The 13776-nt window shown below is 41.1% G+C and overlaps 1 protein-coding gene across 1 annotated transcript in view; it reads right to left on the reverse strand.

Moving 5' to 3' along the window:
• Abca1 (ATP binding cassette subfamily A member 1) overlaps positions 1–13776 on the reverse strand; it is a 132599-nt gene that overhangs the window by 67281 nt on the left and 51542 nt on the right. The window contains exons 6-7 of the mRNA XM_026414625.2: positions 11508–11629; positions 9289–9465 (exon numbers count right to left, since the gene is read on the reverse strand). Coding sequence (XP_026270410.2) covers positions 9289–9465; positions 11508–11629 — 299 coding nt within the window. The remainder of the gene's footprint in view (positions 1–9288; positions 9466–11507; positions 11630–13776) is intronic.

A 13776-nucleotide genomic window follows, 5' to 3' on the forward strand; every position in this document is an offset into this window, starting at 1 on the left:
ATTCTTCAACAGTAGTGACAATACATGCAAATTAACATGTTTAAAGGTGTGCTAGTTGGAGCTACCTATAGAGGCATGGGTTGACAAAATTCAAATTTAGCATCAAATTTCAAGCTGGGATTATTCAGATATTTTGCTCAAGACTTCACTTTACATTTCTGTGCCTGGACACTATAAAATACAGAGAAGAGGATGATGCAAATCATCAAAATGAATGCTACAAACTGACAGGGCAAGGATAAGCTATTCAATAACTACTGCTGCGTCAACTGGCTATTTGTGCAAGAGAAATTAAAATTTTTTTCATCTCACACTCCTATTCAAAAATAAATTCTTGGTTAGATTAAAGAGGTAAAAGTAAAAGTGAAAAGTTCAAAATATATAGAAAAAACTATTAGATAATATACTTATGAAGTTGGGGTAAGGAAGAATTTCTTAAACAAAATATTAAAAACCCCAACCAAAAAGAAAAAAAATGAATCCACATTTTAAAAGTAAAAACTGTACATCAAAAGATACCATAAACAATAGATACACAAAAGATACATAAACAAAGACACCTAAGAAAACAAACTGAAGATTAAAAGAATGGATTTTTTTTTAGAATAAAAATGGGATACCATGCAACCGATAAAATGAAGCAGATGCTACATGTATCAACACTGATAAATCTCAAAAAGATAATATTTAATAAAAAGGACCAGTGACAGGGCAGATCAATATCACATTTACCCAATGTAACACATGCAAGCCAAGGCTTTATCTGCTATTGACAGAATGTAAATACATATGGAATGAAGTATGAAAACACGCAGCTCCAGACAGGGATTCTCTCTGAGGGAAGAGACAGGGATATACAGGTGGAATCAGCTGAATCTACCATATTATCTTGAACAGAATTAGAAAGCAAGGGTGACAAAATGTTGACTGGTAATCTAAGGGTATTCTTTATATTATTCTCTATACTGTTTTATAGGTTTGAAATATTTCCTGATTTTCTTTTTAATTCAATGAAAGGCTAACAGAAGGAAGATGCTTGGACAGGAATGCAGGAAGGGTAAAGAATGTATGTTGGCCTGAGCGCACATCAGACCTGAAAAACAGCTGGGCTCCTTGAAGAAAATTAACCCCAGGAATTAACTCAAGCCTCAAAACTAGATCACAAAACAAAACCCGAGAATCACGTTGGCACCCTCTATTAACTGTGGTCTGTGGCACACACTCCTCCTTGACAAAGGGGACAAAGCCTGCCAAATCATATTCCCAAAGTGCTCTGGTCAATAATTCACAGCTTGAAATTCCTCCTGTTATTTTTCCTAACCAAAAACATTCTCTCCGCTATGAACTCATGCATGGGGTCTCACTGTGCACAGGAGGCAAATGATTTTCTTGAATGGAGTAAAGAAAGGGGATTAGGGGGAACAGGACCTTTAGGTATGGACTATACTTCCTGTGCTAACAGGAATTCGTATATTATCCAATATATTTAGGTTATAACTGAACACCATAGTATCTTCAGGGGAATAAAACACAAATGCTTATTGTATTACTCAAAAATCCACATCCGCTTCTTCAAAATATGTTCATCACAACAGAATAACATTTACTAATAGGATGACCATGCCCCAGCATGACAAAGGCCACTGTGCTCCATCCTTCCTGGGTCTCACCGCTGACTTCATCATATTCTTCCTATCCTCACTAGCTTAACAGTTAAGTCATTGAAGATTGAAAAGTGGGAGAAGACAATAACCTAGCAAAGTCGATTTTGCTTTATATTTTGAGCGGATATTTTATTTTAACACAGCGTCTAGGGCCGTTGACACATCACCTAACATATCAGAGCCAGGCACCCAGCAAATGGGGGCAGAAGAAAAGTTAAAAGGAAGGGAGGACACCTCCATGAGGTGATAGATGGGCTGGTGCCAGTCCTGCTTCAAACTGCCATGCGCCACCGTCCCCTGGCTACAAGCTTTCCCTAGCGACAACTTCTTCACTCAGCTATCTGCATCATGTGCAGCTCCTTCTCTCCCCTCTCCCGCTACCTCTGGACCCATGTGCATACCAGGTCCTTGCCTGGAACATTCTATTCCCTGTTCCTTACCCAGCTAAGATCTACTCTTCAGGTGCCTAAATAGAGGATGCTTCTTTCCTGATCCTTTACAACTGGGTTAAGAGGCCCTGTACAGCACCTAGCTGAGCCCTGATGGCCCTACCCAACATGTGCTCATTTCCTAGTCTGTCCCACAGAACAGAAATTCAGAGAGAGCTATATTTCCACACCACTGCCTCCCTGGCCCCATGCACAGCACTGATTAGAACTCAATGAATGTTGGCTGAAGGAAGGAGCTTGTTTACAGATTACCACTACATTAAATGAAAACTGGAAAAGAATATTGCCAATGCATTAGAAGTCACACAAATATAAAGAGAGGACAGAACACCCATGAAATTAAAATGCAATCGAAAACTATTTTCAATTTGCAAAAATCATATCCACATCCCAATTTTTCAGAAACTCTGCTACTAAATAAAGTGAGATGTAAGTGTGCATATATTTGAATCATATTTTCAATACAATTTTGTTTTCCTCCTACAATCGTACATGACAATGTGATCATTGGGACATTTCCAATTTCCCTTAAATACCTTCACAAAATAAATGCAAATCTCTTCTTATTTTTTTCCATATGCAGAAAATCCGACTTAGGGCTAGGATTTAATATGTTTTAGTTCAAAATGAAAATAAGTCAGTCACCTACCAGGTACAAAGACTATCACTGTCTCTTTCCAATGATTTATATGATAGCAAAATTTCCTTTGAGGGACATCTTAATTTTTCTTTTTTAGTTAAAGTAGGAAATGATAAAAGTCATGTCTGAGGAAGGTATTAATATTCCAAAAAACAATTCAACAACTTAAATATCAACTTTTACCTTTGTTGTACTTCATGCATTAAAATATTTCATCTTTGTGTTGCTTCTAAACACAATTAGCTGTATTTACCAGCATGATTCAAGACAAAAATCAAACCTTTATTTTAGAAATAATAGGGTTTTTTTTTCAAGGACCAAAATAATATAATTGAGGCAAAAATATGCAGATGAAGTTGAGTACTGACACAAATGCTGAATTCACCACTTCATCCCTCAGTTCTTTGTTCTCCTTTTCCCGTGGGAATCAGGTGAACACAGAGGCTAAGGAATAAATCCACACAGCGTGTTGCTGCACCAGACACCCAATGATGAAGACTGCAATTGCTTCCAGGGTAAAAAGCCTATTTTGTAAACAGGTGGGCAGTAAAATCAAACAAAGCCAAACAAAATCGGATCCTGTCCACAAGTGTCTGAGTTTCAGGCAGGAGGAGAGGAAAAGCAAGTGTTCTCCCCTGCAAGAAGCCATGTAACAAGGTGAGGGATCTGGCCCTGGGCAGCCATGAGACAGAAGGTAACCCCAAGCCCCATCTAGATTCTAAGTCCTTGTCTAAGAGTAAAGAAGGGGCTGAACAAAGACCCCTCAAGAAAAGAATGACTGTCCATCCCTTACCCATATACCCCTTCAACCTATCCACAGCCCAGCAGTGAGACCACTGGTCTTCCCAGGGCCTCAGGGGACCCTCACTTATGAGGCACGTTCTGCCCTGCTGGGGTGGGCTGCTGGCACCAAAGGACACTCCAACAGAACTCTTTGTTCCACAGAAGCAAAACTCTCCCTTTTAAAAAGGCAGAAGGTACAACAGAGGTCAAGGCAATCAGTGCATGTAGTTGTGTGGGCAATATCCGAGTTGTTACTGCAATGAAGGACGGTGATCTTTAAATCTGTCCTTCCACCCTCAGGGATCAGACACCATTTTCACATCATGGAGACAATAGCGAGCCAGCACCCAAACCTGGCTAACTCCCATCCCACATTCTTCCCGCTGCATCTCACAGTGTCCCATGTTGTCAAAGACTGCTGTCAGGGAGCTGGCTGGGAGGTCATTGTTGCAAGTGGGGTGGGAAAACAGTCCTCACACCGCACCCCCAACACCTGTGAAGAATTCCTCAAATGCCCAGTTGCAGCCTTAAAGCTGGTTCTCAGTGCCTACTAGAGGGTCCATATGAATGTCACCTGCCTTTCTGTGGTGGCTGCACCTTCAGTCCCTAAACAGTGCCTGGTGTAAAGCAGCATCCCAGGAATATTCATTGGATGTTGTTGGCTGAAAATCTCCTGCCTTGTTCTCATGCTCTGCTTCCCACCTCTCTTTGTTCTGTGCATTAAAAACCTTACTGGGTAGAATTTGTCACTCTCAGAATATGGGCCAGAAAAAGTAGAGAGCTGACAAGGAATCAGTACAAGTCTAGGACACCAAGGAACACTTCAAAGACATAACGAGATACACCCTCCAATCAAAAGGCCGTTGTGACAGGTGAATGATCCTCCAAGGATGTTTGAATCTCTGGAATCTGTGAATGCATGACATTATGGGGCAAAAAGAGCTTTGTAGATGTACTTGAAGTGTGTGCCTTAAAATAAAGAGAGTATCCTGGATTATCTGGATGGGCAGGCTAATCCCATGAAAACTTAGAAGCACAGAACTTTCTCTGACTGGAGGCAGAGAGATTCCGCAGAAGGAGAAGTAAGAGTTAAAGTGTGAGAGGATTCAACCCACCTGCTGAATAGGGGCCACATGAAAAGGACAAGAAGGGACACTGGTGCCTACAGGAGCAAAGCCCAGCCCCCCAGCTGACAGCCAGCAAGGAAACAGGGACTACATCCTACAGATACCAAAAAAAAAAAAAAAAAAAAAAACTGAATTTGGCTGACACGCTTATTGAGCTCTGAAGCAGATTCATCTTCAGAGTCTCCGAGAAGAGCAGAGACCTGAGAACACTCTGATTTCAGTCAATGAGATCCTAACTGATCACAGGTGGACCTCCACCGAATCCAGACTTCTGGCCTTCAGAATTGTTAGAGAATAAATGCATATAGCTTTAAGCTGCCAAGTGTATGCTCATTTGTTATAACAGCAAGAGATAAACCAATACAACCAGCAAGGACCTCAACAAGAGAAACAAATAAATCACTCCGCCTAAAATTTGCTGACCCACTATTACGGCTCCTTCCCACCATCCAAAATGGAGTGGAGGTCACTGAGGGGCAACATAGGGAGGTCCCCACAAACACTTCTGTCTGCTCTCTGGGAAAGATGTGTGCTGCTTCAGGAAGGACCTCGGGAGACGGCCACCTGTCTTCACCTGCTGTGCAGTGAGGTAAGAGAAGTGGTTGCCAGGTGGCTCTGAGCTCCTACTGCAGGAAAAACACTCTGAATACTCGGTGACATGAGCCTTCCTTGGACTCAGAGGTAATATTTCATGTATGAACCCATCAGAAAGCCTTTCTTTCCTTCCTTCCTTCCTTCCTTCCTTCCTTCCTTCCTTCCTTCCTTCCTTCTTTCTTTCTTTCTCTTTCTTTCTTTCTTTCTTTCTTTCTTTCTTTCTGTTATGCATGACAACAGGATTCATTTTGACATAATTATAAAAGCATGTAATATAATTTGTTCTAATTCAGCCCCCAGTACTTCCTCTTTCCTTCCCCTCCGCCCTCCCCCTTTCCCTCTCCTATACTGATCTATTTTTTATAGTTTTTTTTAATTAGTGCCTTGTGGATGCACATATGGTGAGATGTACTGTGGTACAATCACATAGGTACATAGGAAAGTTAGGATAGATTCATTCCACTGTCTTTCCCTATCCCATTCCTTCTCCCTTCCCTTCAGTCCCTTTTGTCTACTCCACTGATTTTTCTTTGATTCATTTTTTTTTATCTCCCACCTCCCTTATTTTGGATTAACTTCTGCATATCAGAGAAAACATTCCACCTTTCACTTTTTGGAACTGGCTTATTTCACTTAGCATGATAGTCTCCAACTTCAACCATTTACTGGCAAATGTCATAAAATCATTCTTTATGACTGAGTAATACTCCATTGTGCATATATATATACCGCATTTTCTTTATCCATTCATCTGTTGAAGGGCACTTAGTAGCTAACCTACAGAGCCAGCCTGTGAATTATGTTTCTATAGACATTGATATAGAAAGCCATATTTTTTGAGGATCTCAGCTAGTCCAGCTCTGTAACAGTCCTGACACATAATAAGCAATAAATATCACTCTATGGATGAATAAGTTTTTAAGTAAAATATAGAAAACTCTTAATTAAAAACATATCTTAACTCTAGAAAACTTGAAGCACTCCAGCATCCAGTATTTATTTTCATGTGAGATATGGATTGCAGCACAGATATAAATAAGGCTTTATAGGGTGAGAGGTTTGGGTAATATCTGGACAAAAAATGCGATTTTCATGGAAATGTTCTCCAGAACCACCTTGCCTGGTATGACTCTAATTCCCAACACTGATCTATGGAAGGGAATGTCTATCTTACCAGCAATTATTTTCAGCACATAATTTATATTGTGTCAATTAAATGATCGGTTTCTATTTATTGAACACCTATTGTGTGCCAAGTCCCATTCGAGGCTCTTCATCTATGAGGCCGATAATCACAGCAAAGATTAGCATATATTTATCTGCAAGTAAAGGGAGAGGAAGCTGAGGCCTACCAAGGTTAAAATAATCTTTTCAAGGTCAATTCCAGGAAACAGCAGAAGCAACACTTGAACCCAGGTGAGCTGACCCCAAGCCCACAGCCCTTCCAACTCTGCCACACTTCCCCATTTTGTCCCAACACTATTTTCCAGAAGTCATTCAGAGACTGGAAGAGGCCCAGGAAAAAGACTCAGAATACCCTTGGCTGAAAAATGAGGAAACACCCACGTTAAAAAATAATTAAATGAGAAAAAATGTTTCAAAATATGTCCCTCCTGATGATTCCCTTTTGGTACAGAAACACGTATTGACAGAAGTTTCCCCCCATGATGCTGTCCCTGGCATCTGGTTGCTGCTTCTGTTGCAGTTCTTGGCATAATTAACTGGCCACGTGCGATGATGTCACGTGTCACATACATCTACCATCACAAATGTTAAAATTGCAACCAAGTGACAGGAGGAAAAGCCTGCTTACTGAAAATCAAATATCAGTCCAGGGACCCCAATTAAAACTGGGCTTAATTCAATAAATAACATCCCCAAATGTTAGAAAGTCATTTTATCTCAAAGGCAACCTCCAAAATCATCTTTCCACAGAACAATCCAAACCACTCAGAATAACTCATCACGAACCCATCTTCTGACTTTATGAAGACAGGTTTCTCCGCAAGAGCAGAGGCGCAGAAGCAGAACCCCAGATGTTCTGGACACCCAGGAGATGTGCAGCAAGCATCCTCCAGCCACCTTAGTCAACACCTGTACAGCCACCACACAAGCAGATGGAATGCAACGCGGCTGACAGGTTTGAAGGACCCTCTCCAGGTACTTGTCATGTTGCTGATCGTCCCAAATGGAGAGGAATTTCAATTTGAAAGCTGAGCTGTTAATTGTCAGCGTTCTTCTCTGAGTGAAATTCAGACATTATGTGATTGGGTGGGTTTCTGTTGTATACAACAGGTGTTTAATGAGTAAACAGAAGTAAAACAGAGTGAAGGGGCACCAGAATAAATTACTATGTCTTGTAAAAACACTCATCTTTCTAAAATATGAAGGATGAACATTTCTGTCTTGTAGTGAAGTGAAGAAGCCAAAAGCAGTCCAAGGAAAGGTTTTGTACCCCAACCTTTTGTACCATTTGTAATAACCCTGACTTTCTATGTCTCACAGTGAAAAATGCTAATAAGCTTCAAATCTCTGCACAAGTGAGCTTATCTAAAATTTAGGGATGTTACTTGGGGCTTCAAACATTCCCATTAAGAAATAGATCAAGCCAGGTGCACTGACACACGCCTATAATCCCCATGGCTTGGGAGGCTGAGGCAGGAGGATCACAAGTTCAAAGCAATTTAGCAAGACCCTAAGTAACATAGTGAGACCCTATCTCAATTTAAAAAAAAATAATAAAGAGCTGGGGATGTGGCTCAGTGGTTAAGCACCCCTGGGTTCAACCCCCAGTACCAAAAAAGAAAAGAAAAAAATAGATCATACTTGAAATTATAATATAGAAACATTAGCCAAGAGAATCACAGACCATTGAACAAAGCACTAAGCTTATTTGTTTTTTAACTGAAATAGAATGTACTACCTCTGGAATAAAATAAAAGGAGATCTTAAGCATCCGGCATAAGCTGGTCATAAAGACTAAGCTGAGTGTCCGCCAAGAGGCACCCAGAACCTCACAGTGTTCCTACAACCTTCTCCTCAGGAAGGGGCTGCAGCATCATAGGGTTGAGCAGTATATAAGAATGTCTCAATGGTCAGTCCAGAATCCATAACCTGAGATGTGTTTCTAAGGTCACATCCAAGGCACAGAGTCCAGAAACTGCATATTCTTAGGACCGCCCCCCCCCCCAGGGAAGACCCAACTCTCTATAGAGAAGTCATGGCACACAGAGTCCAAGAGAATTATAATTTCATTTTCTAATAATAAAGAATCTCTCTGTTCAGGCACATTCTTCTTCCAGGGCTCTTTTCCTGGTTTTAAGAGAGCTTACTGACAAATCAGAGCACTCTCTGTTAAGTAGGAAACCTGAATCCTGAACATTAAGTGATATCTGGGCATTTCACCAGAACTCTCAGAAAACCCAGAGACATTTTTATTCTTGAATTCCTATCTACAGGCTCATGCTCATCCACATGATTTGGTTAAAAAGGAATGTGTATTCTCATGGAGTGCTTCTCTGAACAATGGATTCCTGAGCTGATCAAATTTTGTTGGGATTTTTTCCTTTGGATGCAATTTTGTCATTGATTAAGCTAATTACTGGGTGTGGTCCCCTCTAATTCCAGGGTTTTACTGTGTCAGCCTACTGTATCTCCTTTCTGAGTGTTTTTAAAGCACCTATAAATAGCCATCTTCCCATCAATGGTTTTGAGACTTAAAAAAAAAAAAAAATCCAGGGAACGCTTTCTTCAAAAGAACTCTGACTCATCGTTATAGTATGAAAAACATGAAAAAGCAGGTCTTCTCTGATTGAAATGGGCACAAGGGACCTTGGGCTTGGACTCAGCCACACCCTGCACATCCTTCCCTCATTCACACTTAAAATACCACTTGGCTAAACAGTATCACAAACTCCCAGCCAGCCCTGTGTTTCTACAAAAACAAAGACATGTTGTCCAAGGAAAAATTTTACATTCCAATAGCATTATTACCACGTGAAGCTTCTTTTCCACAGAGCAAGTCCACTCACCACGATCGGCTTCAGGATGTCCATGTTGGAACGAAGCACTCGCTCTGCCGCATCCAGTTTTTCCCTTGGTAGACTGCAAAGCTCAGAAACTTCTGCATCACCAAGTCGAATCACTTCTCCTAATTTGGATCCATTGCACAGATTGGTCAAATGTAACTGGTAACCTTGCAAAAATACCTGGAAATATTCATGCAAAGAGAGACAAGTGGAATGGGATTACAAAGACGGGAAGCAGGGTCCGTGAAGCCCTTGGGGTGCTTCCCACAGGTACAGCTTTGAAGGTCTTAAAAGGAGCACTGCTGATGATAGTTTAAAGCATCGGGTCTTTTTTCTGAATTTCAGAATAAATCATGGCATGATCTGACAGCACATTTTAAACCTGCATGATGTGTTAGACTCAGTATCTTCCACATTCTCGTCCCTCTTGCAGAGAGAAATCCAACTCTGCATCCAACTCTTTTTTTCAGTGCTGGGATACATGATTCAGTGAATAGGAATCCAGAATCTGAACTCCTGGAACCACTTTTATTAGAGTAAAACATCCTTGCTGTTTTTGAATTTATGATTTCTTAAACTGGGATTGGGGTGGATACTGAAAAAAAAATATGATTTGTCTACAGGTCTAGATATTTAATCAATGCACAGAACTAAAGGCAGAATTTGGAATTTGGAATTTACTGGAAAATAAATTTACTGGAATTTATTGGAAAGTTGGACCTCCTATCATCTCATTGATAGGCCAGTTTAAGTCATTCTTATCTATTCAGAATAGCAAACCCACTAGGAAGCCTCTCCTTGGTCATTTTTGTTTACTTAATTAGCTGTCCTGGCCCTGAATAAATTGTGCTTCTTGGTCCTTATTCCCCTGTAGACAGCAGGCTTTGTAAAAAGCAGGGCCTTGACTTTCAGTGCTGACTTTGTATTCATAGAACTGGAACACTAGAGTCTATAAAGATTTGTTGAATGAATGAATGAATGATACAGGCTCTTTTTTTTTATATGTAGAGTTACTAACTTCCCTGTTAGTTTAAATAAATACAGCCTGTCTTGCTAATAGAACAACCTAATGTGAGTGATGGGCCAATAGCTTCTCAAATAAACTGCAGAGTATTTGGCCTGCCACGGTTTCCAATAAATTTTCACCTATGCCAGATACTCAAGTGCACTTCTGTTTTACTTCTTTCTTTAACCAGTTCTTGCCACCAGGCTGCCAGTTTACCCTTAGTGTCTATGTTTAAGAACACCGACAACTCAGAAATTCTAATTACCATGTGCGGACCACCTCCATGCTTAGGATGCCCCTTATTCTAAACTGATGGGATGTGACAGATATGGAATTGGCAGGGGACAATGGAAATTGTGCTAAACACAACCATTTTCAAAAGCTTGCTGCCTCTGGCCCACCTCCCAGCCACACAATTGGTAAACACAAGGCATATTTTCCTAGTTTCATAAGGGCAAGCAGTAAGCACATTTTTCTAATTTTAAAAATTCTGGATCTTGTGAAGCAAAGACCTTATTTTCAAACATAAACATTTCCACTACTTCTGCTTATTGTAAAGACCAGATATTACGCAGACATGAGACCTGGTAAGAAAGAAGTTCCCTTCCTGCCAGAGAATGCACTTGAGAAGCATCTCTGAAAAATCAATATCAGGTCATCTGTGCAGGAGCTCCATGAGAATTAACGATGCCACAGGAAGTTCTTTCTCGAAGAATCTAAGGTTAAAATGCCATATAAACTCTAAATATTACTTCCTGCTTTTATAACTTTAAAAAGAAAACTCTCCTTAGGTATCTTTGCTCTCTTTCAAAGCAGCATTATGCTTTTTAAATCTCCTGTCTTAGATTGCATAGACGGAATCTCTCCAGGTCAATAATCCTTAACCCTGGTTCTTATCTCAGAACTGTGAAATATTTTTTTTTAGAAAGTTTCATTCATTTGAACTTAAAATGTAACCCTTTGGGGAGGAAGTCATCATAAATGCCAACCAAGGGATAGTAAATCAGTTTTATTTCAACCAGCCGGCCCTTGACGCCAGGCTGCACATTTTGCTCTCTGGAGGGTTTCATGATGCCCAGCCTCCTCCAGAAGTCACATTAGGTGAAGATGAATTCGAGCTAACTTCTTCCTTCACCATCATTATAAAGAGAGAGGTTTATCCTTTCTTTCTAGGCAAACAATGTAACTGCCATCAGGAAGTGAAGCGGCCACTTACCTTCTGCAGACTGACATCAGCCCCCAGCATTTTCTCCACAGTTGGCCTTGGTAGAGACAGATTGTGATTCAGGAATCCTGAGAAGGTTTCATTGTCCACCAGGAAATCCTGAAGCTTCAAGCCTATCAAAAAAAAAATGGTGTTTTGTTTTCATTTAATAAGTAACTCAAAACAAAACAAAACAAAAAGCACTATGAGGCAGGTGGAGAAAAATATCATAATATTGATTGCCTGGTTTTAAACTGATTGATGACCACAGGCTTCTGGCTTAAGCACACATCGAAATGAGCTAGGGGAGATCTGCCTCATCAGGAGAGACAGGAAGAGACTGCCTTCTGATAGTTGAGTCTCACTCCCAGACTCACACAGTGCCACAGTGCTGTCACACACACACACAGCTTCTCCTTGCTTTTCAAACAAAAAGCCCAATCTTTTAAATGATCTCATCCTTTCCACCAGAGATTTGAGATATCAACCCTACCACTCCTGTCTCCCTGGGACCATCTACCATAGCTAAAATCTGAGCGATTTAAAGGCTTATTCCATAAGCCATAGGGGCAGATCTCATGGAGCTGGCAATGGTTCTCAAACTTTAATGTACATCAGAATCACTAGTGGGACAGAACAGACAGCTGGACCCCAGCCCCAGAATTTCTGATTCAGTGGACCTGGGATGGGGCTGGAGAACCTGCATTTCTAACAAGCTTCCAGGAGATATTTGATGCTGCCTGCCAGGGACCACTGGTGTACACATTGTGCATATCAAAGTACTCTCCTGGTCTCATTTTAATTAGAAACAAAACATGTGATGTTAGGCTCTAAAGCCCAGGCTTGCCATGCCTTAGAACAATACATAGGCATATACTTTTAAATCCACCCTACCAAATAATTCGCTTGCTAAAGGGTTTCATATAGATTCCTATTAAACAATAAGCCCTCCAGGTACATTTAGAAAAAGCTTCAATCCAGTGATGCAAATCAGAAAAAGCACTGGTCAGGAACCCGGAATTCTAGAGCCTAGATTTGGAAGCTGTTTCTGATACCATGTCACATGGGTATTTCAGGCCATTGTTCTGAACCTTAGTTTCTTCATCTCTAAAACAAGAGATTTCTAAGCAGATGCCTGGAGGGGCCCTCTGACTCTGAAATAATATCACTTTCCCCGTCTTATTTCATTTGACTGTCCACCTCTTCTCTTTCCACCCCATCCTCCTAATAGTCTAAATTCTTGTTTGCAATAAAGATAAAACCAGCTCATCATGACCTCAAGGCAGGCTGGGCAGTCACTTGCCCAGGCCCAGACATAAATTGACCTCTAGGGGGCAAACTTTACAAACACAAATGATTCCCCTGAAGAGGTTTGATCTGACCACAGGGTTCCAGTGTGAGGCTTAGTGAGTTCATCCTAAACTAAGAGGGTCAAGCACAGACATAAAGTAGCAGCTAGGACCCTACAGACCATGCTGATTTCCATTAGAGCTGTGTGATCCAGGCATGTTCTGCCTTAAGCAAATTTCGGTAATACTGTATGGAGTTCTAGAAAAATAACTAAGAAAGATTCACATCTCTAGAGAAATGATTCCCCATGACACCTATGTGGCCAGCTCCTAGGGATTCTTCATGACCCCCAGAAGCTGTTCCTGGGCCTTTTAGTGTCTTTCTCAGAATAGGTTCTCCTGCAAACTGCTGCCAGCCTGGTGCTCCCCCTCACACATGATGCATACTGCACCTAAAACTCACTTAGGGGGGTATGCTAAAACGCAGTTTTGGGGTTTCAATCCTTACAGATTCTAAAAACGGATCTGGAGAGGGTGGCCCACAAGTCCACATCTGAATTAACTGCCTTGTACTTCCAAGGCAGGGGATCCGAGAGCCATGTTTTAAGAAACACTGATTTACTTACATGCTGCTCCACTTGACCATGCCCATAAGGTCACAGAATATGTGTTTTATTAGTGTCCCCAATTCCCATTTCAGGGCCCAGCACAGAATTACCGTTCAGTGAATGACAGCTAAATAATAAATACCAGGAGATGGGATCAGGACTGAAAAGATTCACAAGTATCTGAGCAACAGCCCAGATTTCTTCCATCTCTGAGCAAGCCCAGGAAGAGCCTAGGGAAGTACCCGTGACAGGGGTAAACAGGAAGGAAAGGGGTAGGTATGGGGAGACTTCAGTTGAGGCCAACACCGACTATCCTACAACAATAGGAAAAAAAAACCACCAGCAAGCCAGAAACCTGGTTCTGCATCTTTATTTACCAGGTCA

Source organism: Urocitellus parryii, chromosome 4, assembly GCF_045843805.1.
Source record: "Urocitellus parryii isolate mUroPar1 chromosome 4, mUroPar1.hap1, whole genome shotgun sequence".
NCBI lineage: Eukaryota > Metazoa > Chordata > Mammalia > Rodentia > Sciuridae > Urocitellus > Urocitellus parryii.